Raw genomic sequence first — 27,989 nt, forward strand, 5'->3', positions numbered from 1 at the left:
TAGATTGATGCAGCAAACACAGGGAACAGTGTAAAGATTCATGATATTTATGTGGTCATTAGAAAAATATACACAGCCATGAAGGAAATTCAGGATTAAATCTAGGCACCTGAACAACTGAGAATGCTGCCTTGCACAATTTCATGATACTATATGAAACTGATCCTAGTTCACAAATTCAAATATTGAAGAAAACTACCTTTAAATCTCTGTGTTCCTGAGTTTTGTTTTCAGAACTAAGTGACTTCCTTCATGGTCAGAATATTCAGCTTGACTACAAAGTTAAATAAGGATTAATTGACAGTTCTCCTGCTGACTCAATAAGTAAATGTCAGGAAGTTTGCCGGTTAGATATCTGGCCTGCGCTAAGATAGCTTTATTGAGGCCAGAAGGTGAAAAATAGCCAGGGGTTCCGTACATCATTAGTATCCAGCTAATGCTACTGGAAAGTAGTGTTTGTAAACACCCGGATCAGAATGCCAGAATTGGCCGTAATGCCCCTTGTGAACTAACTCTCCAACTCCCATTCTTCATAATGGCTGCTTGCAAAATGGAACTGTAGCCCAGGAGGGATAGGAGGAGGAGGGTATCTTTATCATGGGTAGAAGACCAGGTACTCAATTTGCAAAGATTAAGTGCCTATCGTGATTAGGGATGCAGGCAGAGTGACAAGCTGTTATTGCTTAAGGCACTTGCAAATGATTAAAACACTGTTTAATGTAATAAGGTGTGTGTCTTAATGAGGACTGAGACCTGAATTTGTCATTATCTAATGACCAAGTAGTGACAATTCTCACTACCTAAGAATAGTAGTGAGAACAGGCACTACTTTGTCAAGTTGACATAAATGAGATGATTGTCGATGGAAGAAAAGTAAATTTCCACTTCTCTTCCTAGCTTCCTAAAATTCTCAGTTAACTCATTTGCTGCTTCTGCTATTTTCTATTGTCGGTAACAGCTGAGCTATTTTTATGGTGGGGATTCTTTCTGAAAGCCATCCCGCATATTCAATAGCCCCTAAACTAGAAAAATAAATTGGGTTACTGTGGTGTTAGAGTGACGGGCGAAAGTCCCGCCGTGCTGAAATACTGCACGAAAGGAGGGAAATCCAGCCCCTTTAGAACCATGGAAAAATATTTGATGGTGGGATACCAGATATTGAGGCATATGATTCTTGCTAGATACTAGGAGTAGCAGGATGGAGAGCCATGGTCCTTTCCAATCCTGTACATTCCTGTGTTTTAAAAAAATGATGGGTCATTGTTTAAGATTTGAAAATAGCAGGAATGATCTCATCACAGCATGTTCATAGGGTAAGGACGTTTGCCTTTATTGGTCACGCTTAGTTTTTAAGCCAATGTTTCTCCTGCCTCTTCATTTTCTGGTCTTGTCGCTCCTGCTGCTTCTCTGTTTTCTTCAGAATTTGATTTTGTCCATCAAGCTCACCCTTGAGCAATTGCCGAGGAAAGTATACACAAGAACAAAAGCTTAAACCAGTTCCTGGAACAAAATAACCATAAATCTGAGGTCTGCAATTTGAAAAAATAACCCCTCTCTCTCCTCTGTCCCCACTCCTTGCAAGAACAGTGAACTTGTGGAGAAAAAAATAGATAAATAGGGGATCAACTAGCAAACTTACAATCCACGTGGAGAGCTATAACATTTAAAAATAAATTCAAATGGCCAGTTAATAGTTTTAAAACATTTACTGTAGCAAACAGACAAAAAGCAATAGTGACTACACTATTTTTAAAGGCAACTTATAATTTAAATTACAGGCAGAACTTTTAACACAACTGAAAATATCACTGGTATACATTACACTGTCCTGAATTCAGTTTTCCAGGAACCAGTCCAAAAGAATTCTTAGCTCCCAAGAGTTATTTCTGATATTTTCCTTTCTCAGCATGGACATTTTAAACTCCAGAACTGTCTTTCATGGTGTGAGTTTTTCTGAAAACTTTTTGCTAAAGCTAGTAAAATTTCCAGCCTTATTTTTAACTTCTTATGAATTTGTTCTTTCCAATCCGAGTGAGAGGCCCTATCTGCAGTCCTGCATGGTGAACCATAGAGATAGCTGCTCTATCTCCCGTGGCCTGGCAGACTAACCCACCACTCTGATATTCAGTGATATTGTAGGAAAGCCTGTAAACCAATTTTTACAATGGCTCTCACCATCCTTCTCCATGGCAATGTGAATCACATGTGCCTTGTATCCAGGTAGAAATGCTGATTAGCTATTCTCTTGACTTGAAGTCTACCCTATCCTAGAATCAAATGGACAGTTCAAAGTACACCCTTTTACAATCTGACAGAGCACTTCCCTGGGACTTGGGAGACTCACAGTCTGTCCCTCACCGTTGTCTGCACATGTGAATATCTTGCACCTTTTCCCAGTAAAATGATTGAGGTCTTCCTTTAATCTTTAGCAACACCATTTGTTGTCAAGCAGACTTCTCACAGATCACATGACCCTTTTCATTTTACCATAAATTTAAGGACACAGTCCCAAAACATAATAATCTTATAAATCTCACATCTGGAACAAAGGTTTAAGCAGAAATACACAATACAATAATCATACACAGTGGTCTTGATGGGTGAAATAGTCTTTCCTTATTGTGATTTTTGAGGGGGGGTTTCCCTGTCCGTGCCTGCTCCAGTGCTAGGAACAATGCATTGCAGGGACTCTGCTCACACCAACATGTCTCAGGTGGCATCTTGCCGTGGAGATATACGAGCAGCCTCATTGAGTTTTCAATTAAGATTTGGAAACAGTTGAGGAGGCACTTTAAACTAGGACATATGATAGCATTGACCCCAATATGTGGAAACCATAAGTTTATACCGGGGGTGATGGATGGGGGAAGGGAAAGAGAGGGGACTTGTCTGTAGAGGGCAAATTTGCAGGGTTGGCGGAAATGTGGGAGAGGTTTGAGTTACAGGTGGGGAGTGATTTTAGGTTTTTGCAGAGGTGGGACTTTACGCGGAAGGAATTGCCCTTGTTACCTCAGTTGCCGGAGCATACGTTGCTAGAGAAGTTGCTGGCCCCAGACGAGTTGGGAGGGATGGAAAATTGGGTGGTTGGGGAGAAGGGGACGGCACTTCAATGTAGTCAGGCTTCAGTGACTGACCATCCATGTCACAAATGACTCCCTGCTTCACAGATCCAGAGAAGGAAACACTTGGAAAATAGTTAATTGTGTGGGATGTTGGCTGAAGAGTACCTGAGAAAGAAAAAGGTAAAGTTGTTCGATTTTTCATAGTATACATGGATAAACAGAGATTTTAACTTAAAAATTCCTAATTTCTGGGGAAAATCCCAATGTTTAGGTGGGGATCGTGGTTGCAATTTGGCAACAAAGTTATCTTTTGAACTTGCATCTTTGTCCTAAGGGTCTCCTTTTGGAGTAGAATGATGCCACCTTAAGTCTCACACAGGAAAACAGCTTTTGTTGTAATTCCACAGGTGACGGCCACTCACTAAATATTTAACTGTCCCTGAGATTTTAGACGGGGCCAAAGTGGCAGGTGGAAATCCTGCTGAACCAAACTTACAATCCTTACAGAATTTTTAGTCTTTTGTATTTCTTTTTCCATTATTGACTTCTGCCGACAATATCTGAGAAAGACACCTTGCTTTTAATATTTCTCACATCCACAATTGGATCTTATGCCCAAATCCTGGGGTCAATTTTCTTACATGGCATACCAAGTGGCGCATCCACTGCACCCTCCTGATGATGTCATCAGGAGACCTAATGTACTTGTGCGTTCGGGTCTCATTATAATATTGTATTTAGAACAACCTACCAGTGCTAATTGTGCTGCCTGTAGATTGGGACCAAGGGAAATCCAATGGGAATGCTCAGTAGTGGCGAGAGATTTGGTTGAATATACATTGCAGTGGGGTGGGGGGGGTAGAGAATGTTAAACTCAGATTTGGCAAACTTGGCAGGAATGGGACTGAACTGGGACCTAGGGAATGCTGATTTACTTATCCAAATGCCGAGCTCAAAATTGGACAGAATACAAGGCCGAACATGGCGGCTGGAAATAATGAGAGGTTCGTGAGAAGGAAACAGATGTAAATGACATCTAGTCCTAAAACCCCAGTATAGGATCCTCATTTACACATCTGCATTAAGCTCCAACCTGTTTCAGGTGGAAACACTAGCTGCCTAAATTCAGGCCTAACTGCATTGGGCAGATCTCTGGGACAAAGTCAGCATGGAGTTTTTAAAACTTTTGTCCCACTGCGGCACCTTTCACACACAAATACATGGCAGCAGGCAGATAAGAATTTGCCCTTGCATATCTTGCAGTTGGTTGCTCAGGTAATGCTAATTAGTGATATAATATTGGAAGCTCAATACTACAGACACAACTGTGAGGGAAACCTATGTCAAAGGATCCACCAAAAAGTTATCAGTGAACTTAGTCAACGTCTGGGATAGTTGCTAGATACGCTGGGGGCAATGTGTACAAATGAAATGTATAGGTCTCACAACAGAAATCATTTCTCACCAGATTTCCTCTGAAGAGGAGCTGAGGGGATCCTTTCCCTATATTTCCATGTATCCTTTTCTTTCACTCTGTCTTTTGTGCTCTGATGATGATTAAACAGACCACAGTCTTTGTTTACAGCTCTGTCTATAGTTGTAGACTTACTCCGGTTCATATCAACCAGATTACCAGATTGACATGTCAAGGTCTTCTTGTCAGTAATCCTCTCAAGGGAAGTCTTGATTTCCCTCCCATCAAATTCTACAGGCTTCAGTCTCTTTTCTTTCATAAGTGTATTTGACTGAAAAGGCAGATCACGTTGAGTGAGTTGTTCCATTACTTTCTGACTCCGATCCAGTCTGCACAGCTTTGTCCCAGGGATCTTTTCACCTTTAAGCTCATTTGTAGAGGCAACAGACCTGGCAGTACACATTACGTCTGGGCTCAAGTAACTTGTTGGATTGTCAGGGATCCAGCATAACACTTGGCCACAATTAGTATGAAGGCCTCGGCCTTCACAGACGACCCTGAGCTGATATACCGGCTCAAACACGTCAATGTTACTCCGTAATCCTCTGTACCCAGGTGGCACGATATGCGGATAATCAGGGTAAGTTTCCAGAAGCTTCTGTTTAGCTGTGGTGGTCATCTGGAGCTCCAAAATGATTCGCTCAGCCAGGAGCACAGAGATCCATACTGCTATTCCGGGAGGAACCTGCTCCGTTCTGCCGTTCCAGAAATTTACAATCAACTCTTCACCGCCATCATGATCTAAAAACAAAATTAGAATAAAGTTTGTTTTTTTTTTCTCTTCTTAAGTTTCCTTTGAATTTGCAACAGTTCAGATAAACAAATTTATCTAAACAGCATTGAAAGTGAACAATATTAAAGGCAGGATGAATACAGAGATGACCAAAGGGACATACACAGAGTAGGAATACAAATTCAAGGTGATGATAATTCTGGAGCAAATTATTGGAAATACATTGTGCAGTTTTATATAGAATAGGTAATTAAAGGGAAAGTTCACAAATTTCCACAACTGAATCATTGCACACTGGGGGGGAGGCGGTGGCATAATGGTATTGTTACTGGATGAGTATTCTCGAGACCCAGGGTAATGGTTTAGCATTGCGGGTTCAAATCCCACCACAGCAGATGGTGAAGTTTGAATTAAAAGTTTAATGACAACCATGAAACCATTGTCGAATGTCATAAAAATCTATCTGGTTCGCTATGTCGTTTAGGGAAGGAAATCTGTCATGCTTACCTGACCTACATGTGACTCCAGATCCACAACAATGTGGTTGATTTTGAAATGCCATTCAGTTCAAGGGCAATTAGGGATGGGCAATAAATGCTATCCCAGCCAGTAATTCCCGGATCCCATGAATGAATAAAGAAAAGTGTGTTGCAAAGCTCACGAGGCTCATCTCTGCAAAGACAACTGCTACAAGTGTGCTGAAACCTAAAAATGTTTCTTAATACGTGGACTGGATTCAATGCTTTAAAGGTAAAAAAGCAAAAGACTGACTGATGACAAGATATAATTTGAGACGTCAATGGTATGCAGTACATCAAAGACTGGATTTTCCAGTCCACCAGCCACGTGTTTCTTGGCGGTGCGCCATTCGCTGGTGGCGGGATTATCTGTTCCCGCCACTTGTCAACAGGATTTCCCATTGAAGCCACCCCGCAGGAAATCCGTGGACAGGGTTGTGCTACCAATGGAAAAAAGGGAATCTTAACGGCTGGGAAATTCCAGCCCTTGTCTGCTATCTCAGACATAAATATCTGCCAATGTACATCTGGCAACAAACATCTGGCAATAAATATGTTGCAACGTCTTGGGAGGCCACTAGTAGTTTGTAGCCAGGGCATGCCATCTTCTTCATAAAGTCCTCCAAATGTCAGACAAGGTGTGTACCACCACATTTTACCAAATTTGACAATATTGTCTTGAATTGTATTATCACAATCATTCACTGGGCTTTTAAGAATGAAGAGCACTCTGGAAACTCCTCACTGACTTTCCAGAAGAACAAAAGTACCCATGTTTATGCTGCCTGCTCTGTACTCCTGCAATGCCAATGTATTCACCCTGCGCTCCATCAAATGTGGCAAAATACAAATAAAATCACACTGCTAACATAAGCTGCCTGCATGCTACATAAAGTAGAGCTGGGATTAAATGATGCACACCTTCTCCTACCCCATAATATCAATGCACCGTTCTGCTTACATGTAAGAAAATGCCACATGTAACAGGAACCAAGAACCTTAATGTTGGTATACAGCTGGGAGGCAATCAAGGGCAGGGGAAGGTGCTCAGTTAGAATAATGTTTTATTCATTATTCTTTCTACCTCTATCTACACACTCACTACTAGTTCATTCATTGAAACAATGATAAACTGTGATGCAGAGCAGCATAACATACAAATCCAGTTTGAAGTGATGTCTTACTAGTAGCAACAGCTATGTTCTTTCTCGGGGAGACCCCAAAAGGACAACGCACACCACATAACCCCAGCACCTTGCCAGTGGATAATCCAACTCAGCCTCGTCCTGTAGTCCCCAGCATCACAGATGCCAGTCTTCAGCCAATTAGATTCACTCCCATGTGATATCAAGAAACGGCTGAAGGTACTGGATACTGCAAAGGCGAAGGGCCTTGTCAACATCCTGGCAATAGTACTAAATAGTACTAAAGGCTTGTGCTCCAGAACTTTCCGTACCCCTAGATAAGCCATTTAAATACAGCTACAAAACTGATATCGACCTGACAAAGTGGAAAATTGCTCAGGTATATCCTGTCTACAAATTGCACACATATCAAATCCAGCCACCTTCCACCACCTCAGTCTTCTTGATCATCAGCAAAGTCATAGAAGGTGTCGCTGTCAGCAATCAAGCACATTTGAACAGGAATAACCTGCTGACTGACACTCAGTTTGGGTTATACCAGGACCACTCAGCTCCTGACCTCATTGCAGCTCGTTACAACATGGACAAAAAGTGGATTTTGCAGCAAGGTGAGAGTGACTGCTCTTGACATCAAGACAGCATGGCATCAAGTAACTCGAGCAAAACTAGAATGAATGGGAATCAATGGGGTGGGGGAAGGAGCACTCTCCACTAGTTGGAGTCATACCTAGCAGAATGGAAGATGATTGTGGTTGTTGGAGGCTAATCACAGGATATCACGGCAGGAGTTTCTCAGGAAAGTGTCCGAGGCCCAACCATCTTTATCTGCTTAATCAGTGCCCTTCATTATAAGGTAAGACGTGGGGATGTTTGCTGATGATTGCACAATGCTCAGCACCATTTAGGACTCCTCTTACACTGAAACAGTTTGTGTCCATAGGCAGCAAAGCCTGGACAACAAACATGAGCTGACAAGTGGCAAGTAACATTTGTGTCACACAAGTACCAGGCAATGACCATCTCCAACAAGAGAGAATCTAGCCATCGTCCTTTGCATTCAATATCATTACCACTATCAACATCCTGAGGGTTACCATTGATCAGAAACTGAACTGGTCAACATATAAATGCTACAAGAGCATGTCAGAGGCAGGGAATTCTGAAGCAAGTAACTCCTCTCCTAACCATGATGGATTGGGAAACGTTACTTAAAAGGATGATGGTGGAAAGACAACGGCAAACATTCAAAGAGCGCATGGGGGAACTGCATCACTTGTTTATTCCTTTCTGCGCAAAAGTAAAATGGGAAAGGTGGCCAAACCATGGCTTACAATGGAAATTAGAGGTAGCATTAGATCTAAGGAAGAGACCTACAAATTGACCAGAAAAAACAACAGACCTGAGGATTGGGAGCAATTTAAAATTCAACAAAGAAGGGCTAAGGGATTGGTTAAGAAGGGGAAAATAGAGTACAAGAATAAGCTTGTTGGGAACATGAAAACTGATTGTAACAGTTTCTATAGCTTTGTGAAGAGAAAACGATTGGTGAAGACAAATGTAGATCTCTTACAGTCAGAATCAGGAGAATTTAGAATGGGGAACAAAGAAATGGCTGACCAACTAAATACATACTTTGGTTCTATCTTCACAAAGGAGGATACAAATAACATACTAGAAATGTTGGGGAACACAGGGTTTAGTGAGAGGGAAGAACTGAAAGAAATCAGTATATAGAACATAGAACACAGAACATGACAGCGCAGTACAGGCCCTTCGGCCCTCGATGTTGCACCGACCTGTGAAACCACTCTAAAGCCCATCTACACTATTCCCTTATCGTCCATATGTCTATCCAATGACCATTTGAATGCCCTTAGTGTTGGCGAGTCCACTACTGTTGCAGGCAGGGCATTCCACGCCCTTACTACTCTCTGAGTAAAGAACCTACCTCTGACATCTGTCCTATATCTATCACCCCTCAATTTAAAGCTATGTCCCCTCGTGCTAGACATCACCATCCGAGGAAAAAGGCTCTCACTGTCCACCCTATCTAATCCTCTGATCATCTTGTATGCCTCAATTAAGTCACCTCTTAACCTTCTTCTCTCTAATGAAAACAGCCTCAAGTCCCTCAGCCTTCCCTCATAAGATCTTCCCTCCATACCAGGCAACATTCTGGTAAATCTCCTCTGCACCCTTTCCAATGCTTCCACATCCTTCCTATAATGCGGCGACCAGAATTGCACGCAATACTCCAAATGCGGCCGCGCCAGAGTTTTGTACAGCTGCAACATGACCTCCTGGCTACGAAACTCAATCCCTCTACCAATAAAAGCTAACACACCGTACGCCTTCTTAACAACCCTCTCAACCTGGGTGGCAACTTTCAGGGATCCATGTACATGGACACCGAGATCTCTCTGCTCATCCACACTACCAAGAATCTTACCATTAGCCCAGTACTCTGTCTTCCTGTTATTCCTTCCAAAATGAATCACCTCACACTTTTCTGCATTAAACTCCATTTGCCTCCTCTCAGCCCAGCGCTGCAGCTTATCTATGTCCCTCTGTAACTTGTAACATCCTTCCGCACTGTCCACAACTCACCCGACTTTAGTGTCATCTGCAAATTTACTCACCCATCCTTCTACGCCCTCGTCCAGGTCATTTATAAAAATGACAAACAGCAGTGGCCCCAAAACAGATCCTTGTGGTACACCACTAGTAATTGGACTCCAGTCTGAACATTTCCCATCAACCACTACCCTTTGTCTTCTTCCAGCTAGCCAATTTCTGATCCAAACTGCTAAATCACCCTCAATCCCATGCCTCCGTATTTTCTGCAATAGCCTACGGTGGGGAAACTTATCAAACACTTTACTGAAATCCATATACACCACATCAACTGCTTTACCCTCATCCACCTGTTTGGTCATCTTCTCAAAGAACTCAATAAGGTTTGTGAGGCACGACCTACCCTTCACAAAATCGTGTTGACTATCTCTAATCAAATTATTCCTTTCCAGATGATTATACATCCTATCCTTATAAACCTTTCCAAGACCTTGCCCACAACAGAAGTAAGGCTCACTGGTCTATAGTTAACGGGGTTGTCTCTACTTCCCTTCTTGAACAAGGGGACAACATTTGCTATCCTCCAGTCTTCTGGCACTATTCCTGTAGACAAAGTTGACTTAAAGATCAAAGCCAAAGGTTCAGCAATCTCCTCCCTAGCTTCCCAGAGAATCCTAGGATAAATCCCATCTGGCCCAGGGGACTTATCTATTTTCACACTTTCCAGAATTGCTAACACCTCCTCCTTATGAACCTCAAGCCCTTCTAGTCTAGTAGCGTGAATCTCAGTATTCTCCTCGACAACATTGTCTTTTTCCTGTGTGAATACTGACGAATAATATTCATTTAGCACCTCTCCTATCTCCTCGGACTCCACACACAACTTCCCACTACTGTCCTTGACTGGCCCTACTGTTACCCTAGTCATCCGTTTATTCCTGACATATCTATAGAATGCTTTAGGGTTATCCTTGATCCTACCTGCCAGACTTCTCATGTCCCCTCCTGGCTCTTCTTAGCTCTCTCTTTAGGTCCTTCCTAGCTAACTTGTAACTCCCGAGCGCCCTAACTGAACCTTCATGTCTCATCTTTACATAAGCCTCCTTCTTCCTCTTGACAAGTGTTTCGACTGCTTTAGTAAACCACGGTTCCCTCGCTCGACCACTTCCTCCCTGCCTGACAGGTACATACTTATCAAGGACATGCAGTAGCTGTTCCTTGAACAAGCTCAACATTTCCATTGTGCCCATCCCCTGCAGTTTTCCTCTCCATCCGATGCATCCTAAGTCTTGCCTCATCGCATCATAATTGCCTTTCCCCCAGATATAACTCTTGCCCTGCGGTATATACCTATCCCTTTCCATCACTAAAGTAAACATAATCGAATTGTGGTCACTATCACCAAAGTGCTCACCTACCTCCAAATCTAACATCTGTCCTGGTTCATTACCCAGTACCAAATCCAATATGGCCTCGCCTCTCGTTGGCCTATCTACATACTGTGTCAGGAAACCCTCCTGCGCACATTGGACAAAAACGGACCCATCTAAAGTACTCGAACTATAGCGTTGCCAGTCAATATTTGGAAAGTTAAAGTCCCTCATAACAACTACCCTGTTGCTTTCACTCCTATCCAGAATCATCTTTGCAATCCTTTCCTCTACATCTCTGGAACTTTTCGGAGGCCTGTTGAACACCCCCAACAGGGTGACCTCTCCTTTCCTGTTTCTAACCTCAGCCCATACTACCTCAGTAGACGGGTCCTCATCAAATGTCCTTTCTGCCACTGTAATACTGTCCTTGACTAACAATGCCACCCCTCCCCCTCTTTTACCACCTTCCCTGAGCTTACTGAAATATCTAAACCCCGGCACCTGCAACAACCATTCCTGTCCCTGCTCTATCCATGTCTCTGAAATGGCCACAACATCAAAGTCCCAGGTACCAACCCATGCCGCAAATTCACCCACCTTATTCCGGATGCTCCTGGCATTGAAACCACCTTCCTGCCTGCTGGTACACTCCTGCAACTTTGAAACCTTACTCATGACCTCACTACTCTCAACCTCCTGTATACTGGAGCTACAATTCAGGTTCCCAAGCCCCTGCTGAACTAGTTTAAACCCTCCCGAATATCATTCGCAAATTTCCAACCCCAGGGTATTGGTACCCCTCTGGTCCAGGTGTAGACCATCCCATTTGTAGAGGTTCCACCTACCCCAGAATGAGCCCCAATTATCCAGGAATCTTAAACCCTCCCTCCTGCACCATCCCTGTAGCCACGTGTTCAACTCCTCTCTCTCCCTATTCCTCGTCTCGCTAGCACGTGGCACGGGTAACAACCCAGAGATAATAACTCTGTTTATCCTAGATCAAAGTTTCCACCCTAGCTCCCTGAATTCCTGCCTTACATCCCTATCCCTACCTATGTCGTTGGTACCTATGTGGACCACGACTTGGGGCTGCTCCCCCTCCCCCTTAAGGCTCCCGAAAACACGATCCGAGACATCACGGACCCTGCACTTGGGAGGCAACACACCAACCGTGAGTCTCTTTCGTTCCCACAGAATCTCCTATCTATCCCCCTAACTATGGAGTCTGCAATGACTAATGCTCTACTCCTCTCCCCCTTCCCTTCTGAGCAACAGGGACAGACTCTGTGCCAGAGACCTGTACCCCATGGCTTACCCCTGGTAAGTGGTCCCCCTCAACAGTATCCAAAATGGTATACTTGTTACTAAGGGGAACGACCACAGAGGATCCCTGTACTGACTGCTTCCTCCCAGAGCCTCTCACCGTCACCCATCTATCTTTATTCTTCGGAGTAACTACATCCCTAAAGCTTCTATCTATGACCACCTCTGCCTCCCGAATGATCTGATGTTCATCCAGCTCCAGCTCCAGTTCCCTAACGCGGTTTCTGAGGAGCTGGAGATGGGTGCACTTCCCACAGATAAAATCAGCAGGGACACTGACGGCGTCCCTCACCTCAAACATTCTGCAGGGGGAACATTGCACTACCTTCCCTGCCATCCCCTCTAGATTAAAAAAAAGAGCTTACCTGTTATTCACTCTACCCCTTAGGTAAAAGGAGGTGGAAGGGTGGGGGACACTACAAGTGTAGAGTCTAGGGTTTAGAAACTGCCCAACTTAAATACAGGTAAAAATAAAATACTTAACCAGCAACCACTGCGCCCCACACGAAAACAGCAATCAGCTGTTATTGGCCTGCGCAAACAATTTAAATCTTTACTACTTACCCAGCAGTCACTCTGTCCTCACTCCGACTGGATTCAGCTGGAAACTCCCTACAGTAAGTTTTTAAAATTATTTTTTACTCCCCTTCTCGCTCAGCAACCTCTGCGCCCCGCACGATAACACCTGAGGGAAAAGAAAAGAAAAACTACTTACCAGTCACCAGCCAATCACTTACCTGCAGGCTGTGACGTCACGGTTCAACTTCTTTCTACTTCTACCTGCCCTCGAGCCTTCCTCTTGATCTTTACAGCGGTTGTTTTTTTTTTGGTTAGAGGAAGGGGTAGGGAGGGAACACTGAAGAAGTGTTTCGGGTTTAAGTGTCACTTAACAACAGCTCCTCCACAAACCACCTTCAAGTTAGGGTGACCACAATGCACGTATGCAAATTTCCCCCACAACAGCCAATCAGCAGCTCTGTTCTACTGCCCTCTGCTGTATAAGTTGGGAAGTGATGTTGGGGAAATTAATGGGATTGTAGACCGATAAATCCCCAGGGCCTTATAAACTACATCCTATTCAGCAAGTGGCCTGAGAAATAGTGGATGTATTGGTGGTCATCTTCCAGGATTCTATAGACTTTGGAACAATTCCTACAGATTGGAGTGTAGCTAATGTAACCCAACTATTTAAAAAGGAAGGCAGATAAAAAACAGAGAATTATAGACCAGTTGGACTGCCGTCGGTCGTGGGGAATATTCTGGAGTCCATTATAAAAGATTTAATATCAGACCACTTGGAAAACTGTCGCAGAATCAGACAGAGTCAGTACAGTTTTACAAGGGAAATCATGCTTGATAAATCTACTGGAATTCTTCGAGGATTTAACGAGTAGAGTTGGTGAGGGGATGCCAGTGGATGTGGTTTATTTATACTTTCAGAGGATTTTCAACAAAGTCCCACTAAGAGAATTAGTGTATAAAATTAAAGCATATGGGATTGGGGGTAGTATATTGGAGATGGATACAAAACTGGTCGGCAGACAGGAAACAAAGAATAGGAATAACAGGTCTTTTCCTGAATGGCAGACAGTGACCAGTGGTGTTCCGTGGCGATTGGTGCCGGGACTCCAGCTTTTCACAATATATATTAATGATTTAGATGAGGGAACTAAATGTAATATCTCCAAATTTGCAGATGACACAAAGCTGGGTCAGAGGGTGAGTTGTGAGGAGGATGCAGAGAAGCTTCAGTGTGATTTGGACAAGCTGAGTGAGTGGGCAAATGTGTGGCAGATGCAGTATAACATGAATAAAGGTGATGTTAGCCACTTTGATAGCTAAAACAAGAAAGCAGATTATTATCTGAATGGCTATAAATTGAGAGAGGTGAATGTGTAACAAAGACCTGGGTGTCCTCATATACCAGTTGCTGAAGGTAAGGATGTAGGTGCAGCAGGCGGTAAAGAAGGCAAATGGTATGTTGGCTTCATAGCAAGAGGATTCACGTAGAGGAGCAGGAATGTCTTGCTACAATTTGCAGTGTCTTGGTGAGACCACACCTGGAAAATTGTGGTCTCCTTATCTGAGGAAGGATACTCTTGCTATAGGAGTGCAGTGAAGGTTTACCAGACTGATTCCTGGGATAGCAGGAATGACATATAAGGAGAGATTGAGTTGGTTAAGATTATATTCTCTGGAGTTCAGAAAACTGAAGGGGATCTTATCTAGGCAGCACGGTAGCATAGTGGTTAGCACTGTTGCTTCACAGCGCCAGGGTCCCAGATTCGATTCCCGACTTGGGCCACTGTCTGCATGTTCTTCCCATGTCTGAATGGGTTTCCTCCGTGTGCTCCGGTTTCCTCCCACAAGTCCCGAAAGACGTGCTTTTAGGTAATTTGGACATTCTGAATTCTCCCTCCGTGTACCCGAACAGGTACCGGAATGTGGCGACTAGAGGCTTTTCACAGTAACTTCATTTCATAAGCCTACTTGTGACAATAAAGATTATTATTATTAAGAACCTATTTTTTAAAAAATGTTTTATTATCAATTTAGAATACCCAATTTCTTTTTCAATTAAGGGGCAATTTAGCATGGTCAATCCACCTAACCTGCACAGCTTTGGGCTGTGGGAGTGAAACCCACGCAGACACAGGAAGAGTGTGCAAACTCCACACAGACAGTGACCAGGGGCCAGGATCAGACCCGGGTTCTCAGCGCCGTAGGCAGCAGTGATAACCACTGCACCACCGTGCCGCCCTGTAGAACCTATAAAATTCTAACAGGACTAGACAGGATAGATGCAGGAAGAGTGTTCTCAATACTGAGGGTGTCCAGAACCAGTCTGAGGATATAGGTAGACCATTTAGGACTGAGATGAGGAGAAATTTCTTCACTCAGAGAGTGGTGAGCCTGTGGAATTCACCACCACAGAAAGCAGTTGAGGCCAAAGCAGTGTATGTTTTCAAGAAGGAGTTAGATATAGCTCTTGGGGCAAAAGGGATCAAAGGACATGGGGGAGAAAGCGGGAACAAGTTACTGAGTTGGATGATCAGCCATGATAACATAAGAACATAAGAACTAGGAGCAGGAGTAGGCCATCTGGCCCCTCGAGCCTGCTCCGCCATTCAATGAGATCATGGCTGATCTTTTGTGGACTCAGCTCCACTTTCCGGCCCGAACACCATAACCCTTAATCCCTTTATTCTTCAAAAAACTATCTATCTTTATCTTAAAAACATTTAATGAAGGAGCCTCTACTGCTTCACTGGGCAAGGAATTCCATAGATTCACAACCCTTTGGGTGAAGAAGTTCCTCCTAAACTCAGTCCTAAATCTACTTCCCCTTATTTTGAGGCTATGCCCCCTAGTTCTGCTTTCACCCGCCAGTGGAAACAACCTGCCCGCATCTATCCTATCGATTCCCTTCATAATTTTATATGTTTCTATAAGATCCCCCCTCATCCTTCTAAATTCCAACGAGTACAGTCCCAGTCTACTCAACCTCTCCTCGTAATCCAACCCCTTCAGCTCTGGGATTAACCTAGTGAATCTCCTCTGCACACCCTCCAGTGCCAGTACGTCCTTTCTCAAGTAAGGAGACCAAAACTGAACACAATACTCCAGGTGTGGCCTCACTAACACCTTATACAATTGCAGCATAACCTCCCTAGTCTTAAACTCCATCCCTCTAGCAATGAAGGACAAAATTCCATTTGCCTTCTTAATCACCTGTTGCACCTGAAAACCAACTTTCTGCGACTCATGCACGAGCACACCCAGGTCTCTCTGCACAGCAGCATGTTTTAATATTTTATCATTTAAATAATAATCCCTTTTGCCGTTATTCTTACCAAAATGGATAACCTCACATTTGTCAACATTGTATTCCATCTGCCAGACCCTAGCCCATTCACTTAGCCTGTCCAAATCCCTCTGCAGACTTCCAGTATCCTCTGCACTTTTTGCTTTACCACTTATCTTAGTGTCGTCTGCAAACTTGGACACATTGCCCTTGGTCCCCAACTCCAAATCATCTATGTAAATTGTGAACATTTGTGGGCCCAACACTGATCCCTGAGGGACACCACTAGCTACTGATTGCCAACCAGAGAAACACCCATTAATCCCCACTCTTTGCTTTCTATTAATTAACCAATCCTCTATCCATGCTCCTACTTTCCCCTTAATGCCATGCATCTTTATCTTATGCAACAAGCTTTTGTGTGGCACCTTGTCAAAAGCTTTCTGGAAATCCAGATATACCACATCCATTGGCTCCCCGTTATCTACCGCACTGTTAATGTCCTCAAAAAATTCCACTAAATTAGTTAGGCATGACCTGCCCTTTATGAACCCATGCTGCGTCTGTCCAATGGGACAATTTCCATCCAGATGCCTCGCTATTTCTTCCTTGATGATAGATTCCAGCATCTTCCCTACTACCGAAGTTAAGCTCACTGGCCTATAATTACCCACTTTCTGCCTACCTCCTTTTTTAAACAGTGGTGTCACGTTTGCTAATTTCCAATCCGCCGGGACCACCCCAGAGTCTAGTGAATTTTGGTAAATTATCACTAGTGCATTTGCAATTTCCCTAGCCATCTCTTTTAGCACTCTGGGATGCATTCCATCAGGGCCAGGAGACTTGTCTACCTTTAGCCCCATTAGCTTGCCCATCACTACCTCCTTGGTGATATCAATCCTCTCAAGGTCCTCACCTGTCATAGCCTCATTTCCATCAGTCACTGGCATGTTATTTGTGTCTTCCACTGTGAAGACCAACCCAAAAAACCTGTTCAGTTCCTCAGCCATTTCCTCATCTCCCATTATTAAATCTCCCTTCTCATCCTCTAAAGGACCAAGATTTACCTTAGCCACTCTTTTTTGTTTTATGTATTTGTAGAAACTTTTACTATCTGTTTTTATATTCTGAGCAAGTTTACTCTCATAATCTATCTTACTCTTCTTTATAGCTTTTTTAGTAGCTTTCTGTTGCCCCCTAAAGATTTCCCAGTCCTCTAGTCTCCCACTGATCTTTGCTACTTTGTATGTTTTTTCCTTCAATTTGATACTCTCCCTTATTTCCTTAGATATCCACGGTCGATTGTCCCTCTTTTTACCGTCCTTCCTTTTTGTTGGTATAAACCTTTGCTGGGCACTGTGAAAAATCACTTGGAAGGTTCTCCACTGTTCCTCAACTGTTTCACCATAAAGTCTTTGCTCCCAGTCTACCTTAGCTAGTTCTTCTCTCATCCCATTGTAATCTCCTTTGTTTAAGCACAAAACACTAGTGCTTGATTTTACCTTCTCACCTTCCATCTGTATTTTAAATTCCACCATATTGTGATCGCTCCTTCCGAGAGGATCCCTAACTATGAGATCCTGAATCAATCCTGTCTCATTACACAGGACCAGATCTAGGACCGCTTGTTCCCTCGTAGGTTCCATGATCATAATGAATAACGGAGCAGGCATGAAGGGCCTCCTCCTGCTCCTATTTTTAAAGTTTCTATGAGATCCCCAAAGCCTGTCCAAGTCAGAAGTGTGACAGAATATTTTCCATTGCCTAGATGAGTGCAGCTCCAGCACTCAGGAAGCTCAACATCATCCAGGACAAAGCAGCCTACTTTACTGACACCCCCATTTACCACCTTAAATATTCACTCCCCCCACCACCGATGCAGCATTCTGTAGGTGCACTACAGCAACTCCCCAAAGCCCTCTCAACAACACCTTCCAAGGTGTAGATGCTTGGGAATACCACCACCTGCATGTCCCCCTCCAAGATACACACCATCCTGACTTGGAACTCTGTCGCCGTTCCTTCACATTTGCTGGGTCAAAGTCCTGGACCTCCATTCTTAACAGCATTGGACTGCAGCTGTTCAAGAAGGCAGCTCACCGTCACCTTTCCAAGTACAATTAGGAAAGGGCAACAACCACGCCTAGCCATCGATGCCGCACATTTGTTTTAAACTCAGTTACCCTGCATCATTCTTTCCCACATTGGCAAGTATCAGCCCAGAGAAGGTTTAGATAGTGAACAGCAGGAGGTGATTCACTGAGCTTGAGTAAGAAGAAAGTGCACATGGAATTGAAGGAGCAGTAACTCATTACCAGACGTAGCTAACCCGCCATTGACCTAACTTTGCTGGAAAAGAACGTTAGTTTAAGCTGGGTGACAATTCGCTAGGAGCCGTTTTCATGTTGCTGGTGAAGGCTGATTTTACCTCCTGAGAGAAGTCAGTGGTGAGATGTAAAACAAATTGCTGATTGGCTGTTACCCATTTTACAGTATCACAAAATCTGCCAAATTGTTCTGCAAGCCAAAAGATTATATTGAGAAATTGCAAACATCTGAAGCACAGACAATGCAGCTCGAAGTGACACTGCCTGACACAACCTGTACAGGTATTAGGATATCTCACAGACATTTCTGCTAAGGACTCTTTTTAAGCATGATTACTACACACACAAGCATTCATTCTCACATTCATTTTAGTAGCAGTTTTAACGCCATGGTGTAGGGATATTTTCCAATGGTTGATATCTTAATGTGTGAGCTCTATATTTTAAATGGATTAGTCCTGCCTTAAAATAATGCTGAAATTAAAAAGTCACATCTGAAAACACCCTCTCATATATATAGTGCTCAAGTGTTTTGTTGAAATTTAGTACCTGAATTTAATCCTCGTTGCTCTCCTCCCTGTAACACTGTCCCTGGGCCATATCGGTCCATACCAACCTCCCATGGTGCCAAGACTTTGCATCCAGGTCCAATGGCAAGCCTTCTACCATCTTCGTAGTGTATTAGATCATGGAGAGCAGTTTCCTGCAGACGAGATTGTGCCTTTTGTTTTGTCTTCTTATCCTTGTCGAATTGCACCAAAAATCGACCTGGATATCCCTAAATATAATAGTTTCTCAGACATCATGCAACTTAAAGACATAATTTAATATACCTCACTTTGGATTTAGAAAGGCAGCTCACCAATTCTTTTGAAACTTCTTTTTTATGGAGATTGAAAAGGTTAACAAAGTCAATATATAGAAGAGGACAATCTGTCACAATGGACAAAATGATCATTTTAAAGGTCTTTGTGTCCTTATATTCTTAATCATGTACACCCATTATTTTGGTCTTTTTCTCTACTCATTAGTTTTACCAAAGAGGTAGCTGTACATTAGCAACAGCTCACATGGATAGTCAAATCCAAAGACCAAGTGTAGCATTGTTCTGAAGATTGATCGCATCTAGCAACCGGTTCAAGATTAGTAAACAGTCTCATACAACTGTTTACTTGTCAAAAACATATTACAGGCCAATCATGAAAATGCCATGTAGAATTACATGTGGGGGTTGGGTAATTGAAAAAAGTGCAGGTCAGATTTTAAATCTCAAACAACTTACTAACCACAGGAATGAGATTTCATAGTGTCTATGGTTCCTCTTCTGGGTTGAAGAGATTAAGTGACTTTGAAGGAACAGAAATCTCATCATTAAAAAGGTCCTTGTGAAACCTTAAGAAATGCATATTATATTTCTGGCTAATAAATTAAAAGGTTTTGCATTAAAAAAAAAGGTCCCTGTGTTGTTAACTATCAGCCTGAGCATTCTGTGGCAAAGTTAATTAGTAATTAATGCGCAAGTGCAGTAATTGCTTGAAACTATGTGGGACTTTGATAGCGAGCTGTTATTTTTTGCACAGTAAAATCTCCAACACGCGTTTCTCTGCAGAGTGTATGGATTTGTCTTCACAAGGACAGAAAAATCACAAATGTTGGCCATTGTTGGGATATAGTAACTTCATTGCAGCGTTAATGTAAGCCCCCTTGTGACACTAATAAAGATTATTATTATTGTTAGTGTAGAAGAAGCTTTTTTATGTGCCTAACCCAGGGTGCTAAATGCTGACATTAAATTCAAAATAAAGAGATTTTTAAAAAGTAAAAGCTGTTTTTTGTCATTTTACAGTAAAGCACTCGCAAATCATAAGCAGCATTGACCATTTCTCACTACACTGAAATATCTAAAATTGATCTGAGATTGAGAGCATCACAATCCTTTTCCCACCAATCTAGTGTGATCTTACTAAATAGATAGACTGAATTAGTGTCATGTTACATTTTCAGAATTCCAATAGAATGGAGGGTGTTATATGAGAATTTATTAGACCAAAAGTCACAGAGAAGGAAATAGCATTCCATCCATCTGGGAAGTGTCTGAATTTTCCGTGCCTCAAGAACATGTTCAAATGAACGAGTGTTCCATCTTCGTAAAACACCTAGATCTGAGGAAAGTGCTGCAATTTCAGGGACATCAATGATGATTGATGTGGAGAGGAAAAGGGAGGTACAAGTGTATAATCACCTCAACTTCTTGGCCAAGTCTTCCCAGATAATAATATCCAGTATCCTTCCTTCGAGCCAAAACACGAACTCCCCGTATGAGCTCTCCCGCATTGGAATCAATTAAATCTCCTTTTGTAAAAATCTTTATACCTCTGGGGTGGAATGTACTCCAGTTATATGGACGAGAGCTGCATAAGTCAGACAGGCACAAAGGATATATGTCAGATATACTGGATACGTAACAGATGGATAAATACCCACTGAAAACTTAAATATGTTAAAGCTCTTATGTGTAGCCAGAATGTTTGAACATTCTAGTTTTTGGCTCACTGCAGATATTTGAAATCTAAATGATTCCCCTCTCCTGTAAGGTTAAGCATTAGGTGCAGATTCTCCTCTTTAGTGTGGAGAACTGGCAGGAGAAGATTTCTGCCCACCCTCCTTATCTACCCCGACCCCAATCCATTAGGCTAATTAAGTATTAACTGTGGACTGCAAGCGGATTCTGCTCTAAAGAGGATAACTTTTAGTCCAAAGACAACAAATTCTAATGATGCTATAGTGAGGATAGCACTGCACCATCAGATAACCCACAAAGTGCTTAAACAGTCCTCATGAAGGCCTCAGCCTAGCTCAGGGCCTTCAACAGTTAAGCATCTGCAGCCTAAACTTCACCTTGCTCTCTTGAAAATTGCCCTAAATTCTGGAATTCCCTTCCTTCTCTTCTTTCTACTTATTTTTCTTCACTTCAAATTCCTCTTGAAACCTACCTCTTTGACCATGCTTTTGGTCATCTGTCCTAATCTGTCATTATGTGGCTAATTGTAAAAGTTTGTCTGATTTCTGCTGTTGCTAAGCCTCCTGGGACATTTTACTATGTTTCAGGTGCTATATAAATTCATGCTGTGTTATGGTTGATGATGATCAGCATTTTGTCCAAACTTTGACACTGATCAAATGTCCGAGCTGAAAACATACTTATCAGCTGTGTGGAACTTAAGTACCATTTTGTTCCCCATAACACCATACCTGAAAGGTGTAGCTACATGTAACTGTCCAGGTGGGCTGTAGGGGTCTCTATTCAATGCTGCAACCATACTGCAGTACTTCAGCTCTGAGTTGTATGGTCTCATCAGATCAGAATAATTGAGTTGGTAGATTGGGATAAGCTGCAAAAGATGAGATAGTACAACAATTCCAGGTCTGACGTTAGGAAACTTTGCATTAATTCCTTAAAAATATTTGTGAAGAATGTATTTTAATATTCTGGGATCCTCGCATATAAAATGTCAATGTTGTCTCAAATATTAACATCAAGCAATATCTACTGCAAATGATAGCAAGTTTTCTCCACATTCCTCATTAGAAGCATGGGGCGGGATTCTCCGCGAACCGGCGAGGTGGGCCACTCCGGCACCGAGGAGTGGCGTGAACCACTCCGGCATCGGGCCGCCCCAAAGGTCCGGAATCCTCCGCACCTTCAGGGGCTAGGCCGGCGCCGGAGTGTTTGGTGCCGTGCCAACCGGCGCGGAAGGGGCTTGGCACCACGCCAACCGGCGCCTAAGGGCCTCCGCCGGCCGGCATGAGTTGGCGCATGCGCGGGAGCGCCAGCGTGTCCTGGCGTCATCCCAGCGCAGGCGCTGGGGGGTTCTTCTCCGCGCTGGCCATGACGGCTGTTGACAGCGGCCGGTGCGGAGGGAAAACGTGTCCCCACAGCACAGGCCCGCCCGCGGATCGGTGGGCCCCGATCGCAGGCCAGGCCACCATGGGGGCATCCCCAGGGCCAGATCCCCCCCTCCCCGAGGACTCCGCAGGCCGCCCGTAGAGCCAGGTCCCACCGGTACGGACCTGGTTTGATTTACGCCGGTAAGACCGGCCGAAAACAGGCAGCCGCTCGGCCCATCGCGGGCTGGAGAATCGCCGGGGGGGGGAGGGGGGCACTGCCAGCGGCCGCCGATCGGCGCTGCGCAATTCCCGGGGAATTCGACAGCCGGCGGAGGCGGGATTCATGCCACCCCTCGGCGATTCTCCGGCCCGGCGGGGGGTCGGAGAAACCCCATATATATATATGGATCAGAAAGAGAAACAGGAAGCTGCAGTGAGGACAGGAAGATTTATATGTCCTTGTACAGGACCTGAGTACAGGAAGAAGGTCTGTCAGTGGGTTGGAAGATGTTTGTGGGACCAGGACCAGGATGGTGACTCGTGACTGGTGAATAGTGACTAGCATTCGGTGGTTTCTTTAAGGACCACTGGTTATCCACTTTACTTTCAGTTTCACTGCACATGACAATGAAAGATGGGTATAGTAACTTTAAAAGTCATGTTATTGGCATTATGTTAGTGAAGGCTTTCGACACCTCTCCTTTCTCATGAGGCTTGAATTTCCTTTCTGGTTTTGTTTGATTTGCTCATTTTAGCACAGTGTATCGATGACAAGTGACATTTTACACTTTGTCATTATTTAATGTTTGCAATATATTTGAGTGTGAATCATTTATATCTTAATAGTAATCAGCAGAAAAATGATTAACATAGGAGTGGGAAATTCTAGAACTCTTATCCCAATATGAATGGAAGTATTGCATAAAAGTTCTGAATGTAAAAATATTTATTTAACTTTTTAACTTCAGTAGTATTGTAGTGATACTTGTAAAAGAAGTAAATTCCAAAATAATTGAAACATTTTTCAAATGTTATACCTCTTCATCTTCACTGCTAAGCAAAGGTCTTAAGTGGACGGGGCTGTCCATTTATATTTTTGTCAAGGAACTATGTTTGTCACACTGTAAGAGACAGTCTTACAAATCACAAACATTAAACAACCAGTAAATGCCTTTGTCATTTTAGACATTTTGAAACGCACTTGTTCTATTGATCCACTTCTGTTGAGACTTGCTGCTTGAAAAGAAGCTCCTGTTTGCCATGATAGCTTTCCCAAGAACTCTTGAACCTCAGGCTGGCTGCAACTTCCCATCACATAAATTGTGTGTACAGGTCGACCTTTTGCTGCAAATGTCAACATAGTGTAGATTTCCTGAGGGTTGATGTCAGGTATCCCATCAGTTATTAGGTAAACAGCATCACTGGCAGGATCATCTAATGCAACAGCTAAAGCATGTTGCATGTTTCTACCAGTTTTACATTCCAGAGATTTGATCCACGGGATAGTTTTCTCTACTGCCCGAGATGAGCAATCAATCAAGCTGTCGCAGTACTTTGCAACCTAATGAATGGGTAAACAAATAAATATGCGTTTAACTACTCATCAGAATGGCAAGACACTATTATTTCGCAGCTAAGCAGCCTATGGATGTGTTGTAACCTTCAAGGGGGTCACGGTATCAGGACAATTAGATTCCAGGTGACCTCCTCTGAATATGTGCACGCCCGGTAACGAGGGGCCAGGGTTTCCCCCTTAACTAGGGGAATCAGACCTCGAGTATATTCATCCCGACCTGGGAGCAGGTTGGAGAGGGAGACCCTTCGGGGAGTGGAGAGTGTAATATCATAAATAAAAGCAATCTTTGTTTTCTGCCTGCCTGGTCAATGCATGCTCTTTTAGTGGATTCTAGAGGGCCAAGGACTGTACCCGATAAGATTCCCTGCCTTTACCACAGAGTGTGAACTCCCCGTAATTGAGAGCGTGGTTTCCCCTTAATGAGTGGGAACCTCTCAGGATAAAAACCCCGACCTGTGGTGGCCCTTCAGGGAGAGAAGTTGTTGCTTTTGTAATCATTGCGTATACTGTAATAAACCTTTGTTCATTCCTATCCTATTGTGCGTTCCTGCACCTCTTCCATTGGATTCTATGGGTTCTACCCAGTACATGAGACAATTTAGCTGGACAGTCTCAGACACAGTGGAGTAAATACTTAGCATAAAAAGTAACAAAGCATAGGAATCAATGTGGCTTAATATGAATTTAACTATATTATGAAGAGGCAGCAGGAAGCATGGCCTGACACATGCACTAAAAATACTCAACACTAACATATTTTATCAAGCTAGATGCGCTATTGCTGTTACCAATCAGTAGAGATCGGACGGCCTAAAAGTAGTTAACAAAAGTGAGCTTTAATACATTGTGCGATCAAATATATACAGACGTTAGAGCTGTACATCCTTATGTGCCTTACACCACCTTAGCCCACGCTGTGGGACAACAATGACATAATGCAAAATAATAAAGACTATTCTGTTCACATAGGAAATAAAATTGTTACAATGAAAGAACAGGACCCACTAAAGATGAAGAACAAAATTTTATGGAAGATAAAGAAGGGACACAGAAGAAAGTGAGAGTAGAAATGAAAGGGTACAAGAGGAGAAGGTGAAACAATCAGATTAATTACAGATAGGGAAAGCCTATTGATATAAATGGTTGAAGTCAAGGTGGAAAAGGCACTGGGCCCTGGTAACATGTACCGAAGAATGGCCCATTATAAATTTTAAGTTTGACCGAGACAGCTGGTTAGAAAGTTTGTGTGTCGGAAAGTGCTAGGATGTGAAAGGAGGAAAACATATTACTATCTCTCACAATGTGAATGAATAAATTATTCAGCTCTATACAGACTTGTACCCCCTTTCTTATCACAAGGGTGGTCTAACCAGGTTTACACTAAACATGGAATGACAGTATAATTAATGTAACCGATTTAAGTAAATATTTTATTTCTGTCTACTAATCTTTTTTAAAATTCCTTTATCAGAGTTACAAAGCCAACGCCCAGAGTGGACAGGGGCAAACCCCTAATCCATCTCCTTGCCTGCTCCAAAAACCAATTTGAATTTGAACTGAATCCAATTCATGGTCCCCACAAGAGAGACATACCAGATCAGGCATTACACCTGATCTCACGCTCAATTTTGCCAAAAGACCAAGAAGCGATCTGTCTACTAATCCTAACCCAGCTCAAGTTTTATTGACTTCTATCATGAAGGAAGCAACTTGTTGCACTATGTACCTTGCCAGAAAAAGCAATAATATTGAATTTGCAGTCATTCACTGTGTATGCCCAGGTGTACAGGGTCTGGATCAGGTAGTGTTTTACTGCTTCCAGTTTGTAATTCATACTCTCTGATGTGTCCAGAACAAAGGTTACATTCTTGACCTTAATATCTCTGAAGAGATTTGATGAATTCCCAGCAAAAAACGAAGGACACCAGACTGGCATAGTGGCCCCCTGAAATGAAAAACATCCAATTAACTATGTACCAGGTTGATCTTCCAGTCTAGCTTCCTGAGGTCCAGTGAAGTGCTAAAGCTTAAGCTCCAGAACTCAGTGAAGAACACACCCTTTCATGATGTCGAAAGGAAAACCTCATTTCCAAATTATTCCACGCAATGACAATGTAGTACTTACAAAGTATCATATTTAAAATTAATCTATGTGCTCCAATATATTGTACCCAATGACATCATTCTATTTCTAATATTTCCTCATCAACTCTACTGCAAACCGTCTTCTTAAATCCCTCAGTCTTGACCGCCCCCCAACCCAATCGTCACTAAGATTGAAACCATCCAATCAGCTGCCTCTATCAATTCCCTTTCTTTCCTGCCTCACGAGGACAAACTTCCTTTAAGGTTCCCCGCTGTCCTAGCCGTGAACTTGCATTTGTCTCTAGTTTCTCTCCTCATGCCCTCTCCATGTTCATTTCGTCCAAGAAACTACCAACACCCTCAGCCTTATTCCCACTAGGCTTCTGGCTGCCCAATTTTCACTTCTAGCTTCTTAGCTACCATTTACACTCTCTCTCCTCAGGTATTATCCCCTTCTCCTTCAAAACAGCCGCAACCAATTCTTCACCTCTCGTTATTACTGACTACTGCCCCTTCTCTAAAATCTATGGTCTCTAAAGTACAACATTCACTTGAAATCTGTACTCTTCACAATAAATATCCCAACAATAATCTTCAATCTCCACAGTATTGCTTTTATTAACATTTACAATGTATAATTTGTGAGTAACACAAATTAGAATTTTTTTCTGAGATTATGATAAATATCACATTTGGACAGATTTTGGATACAGTGCTCTAATGATGCTGTGGTTTTGAATGAAGAAAAGCAAACCAGCAAATTTCTACATCAGATGCCCAGTCTGAGCTGATTAGTTGATTTCTGCTTGAATTACACATATTGCATCAATGCTTTGGGGTTAAGGAAGATGAAAATCAGCTAAGTTTCACACTTAGACTCCAGGCCTACTGACCTCTGCTTGAAAATGTATATGGACATCAGTTTTGGACAAGACTAGACTGACCTGTGGTGCCTCCACCATGGTCAGGTAGCTAGCTGGCACCATGTGAATTCACATAATTAAGAATTAACATTTGGAGGAGGCTCCAGAGACTACCCAGTGCCTGCAGAGCCACAACCCAGCACACGTGAGCATCTTCAAAAAAGAGGGGAAATCATTGGTGGTGAGGGTGGAGGTATATCAAAGACAGAAATGGCTATCTAAGAAGGTTCAAAACTTCTTCTAAATACTTGAATTTCCAACAAGAAGCCTGAGTTTAAATTGAAGTTACAAGTAATCACATTTGACCTCTTGCATGGAATGGACCTGCATCTAGGGCACAAAGATTAAGCATTTTGGAAAGGGTTGTTTGGTGGATAGCTCCATTGCAAATGCTGCCAGAGGTTTCAATAAAGATTGGCATTACTATTATCAATGGCTTTACATCATCCTAAACATCCAGAGAACTGAAAAGAAGAAGTAATAAACTAAAGAACCATTCTAAAATAAGGTGCATTCATATATACGTAAAATACTCCCATTTCAGACATTGAAGAGTCTTCCGATATAATAGTCCACAGTGAAAAGGGACTCATGGCAGGATGGAATAATCTTTTTCTTTTTAACTTTTGGATTGCTTCTTACCTTCTGCACACTTGTTGTGTCCAGTATTCTGCTTGGAGCTGTAGGGTGTTCACCTTGACCTCTAAATTGGATAATTCCCAAGCAGTAAAAATGCTCTCTCAGCTTGTAATTTTTTCAAATGTTTATGCCTTTCAATGAGTATGTTCTACTTTCTCTTAAAGTGAGTTCTTCAGTCCACAACTCTGAATATGTGTGCCTCGCCTTTTGTTTTTGTTTTCCTGTATGTTTGTCTATCTGTGGGTCTGTAACCCTCCGCAGGTAGTGTTTCTCTATGCGTGTAATTTTGCATGCATGTCTCTCCTACATGAATGTTTATTTCTTTATGATCATCTCACTGTAATTGCGTGGATCTATTTCAAATTACCTGCTTGTTCATGCGCCTGTTTGTAACTTGCTCACTTGTTTGTACTTTTCTGTATCATCTTTTTGTAACTCTGTTATTACTCTCTCCCTGTAATGCTATTTCTATTTCTAGACATTAAGCACAGTGTCTCTGTGTCTATCCTCTTCTGCCTGTCTTCGTCTCTATCTTTAATCCTCC

At 42.7% G+C, this 27,989-nt stretch overlaps 1 protein-coding gene across 3 annotated transcripts; it reads right to left on the reverse strand.

Annotated features, from left to right (window-relative positions):
- Positions 1-25: 25 nt before the first annotated feature.
- Positions 26-27,976, reverse strand: LOC140396275 (uncharacterized). 3 transcript variants are annotated; one of them, XM_072484666.1, is made up of 9 exons: positions 27,449-27,976; positions 25,525-25,743; positions 23,424-23,783; positions 21,587-21,726; positions 20,577-20,745; positions 18,884-19,112; positions 4,528-5,277; positions 3,010-3,227; positions 26-1,500 (listed from the first exon to the last, which is right to left on the reverse strand). In XM_072484666.1, the coding sequence occupies exons 2-9, from the start codon at positions 25,732-25,734 to the stop codon at positions 1,489-1,491; spliced, it is 2,088 nt and encodes a 695-aa protein (XP_072340767.1). In that variant the 5' UTR covers positions 25,735-25,743; positions 27,449-27,976; the 3' UTR covers positions 26-1,488. The 3 variants fall into 3 exon arrangements, with proteins under 3 accessions (XP_072340767.1, XP_072340766.1, XP_072340768.1); XM_072484665.1 differs by having other exon boundaries at positions 26-3,227; XM_072484667.1 differs by lacking the exon at positions 25,525-25,743 and having other exon boundaries at positions 26-3,227.
- Positions 27,977-27,989: the final 13 nt, after the last annotated feature.

Source organism: Scyliorhinus torazame, chromosome 19, assembly GCF_047496885.1.
Source record: "Scyliorhinus torazame isolate Kashiwa2021f chromosome 19, sScyTor2.1, whole genome shotgun sequence".
In the NCBI taxonomy this organism is placed as follows: domain Eukaryota; kingdom Metazoa; phylum Chordata; class Chondrichthyes; order Carcharhiniformes; family Scyliorhinidae; genus Scyliorhinus; species Scyliorhinus torazame.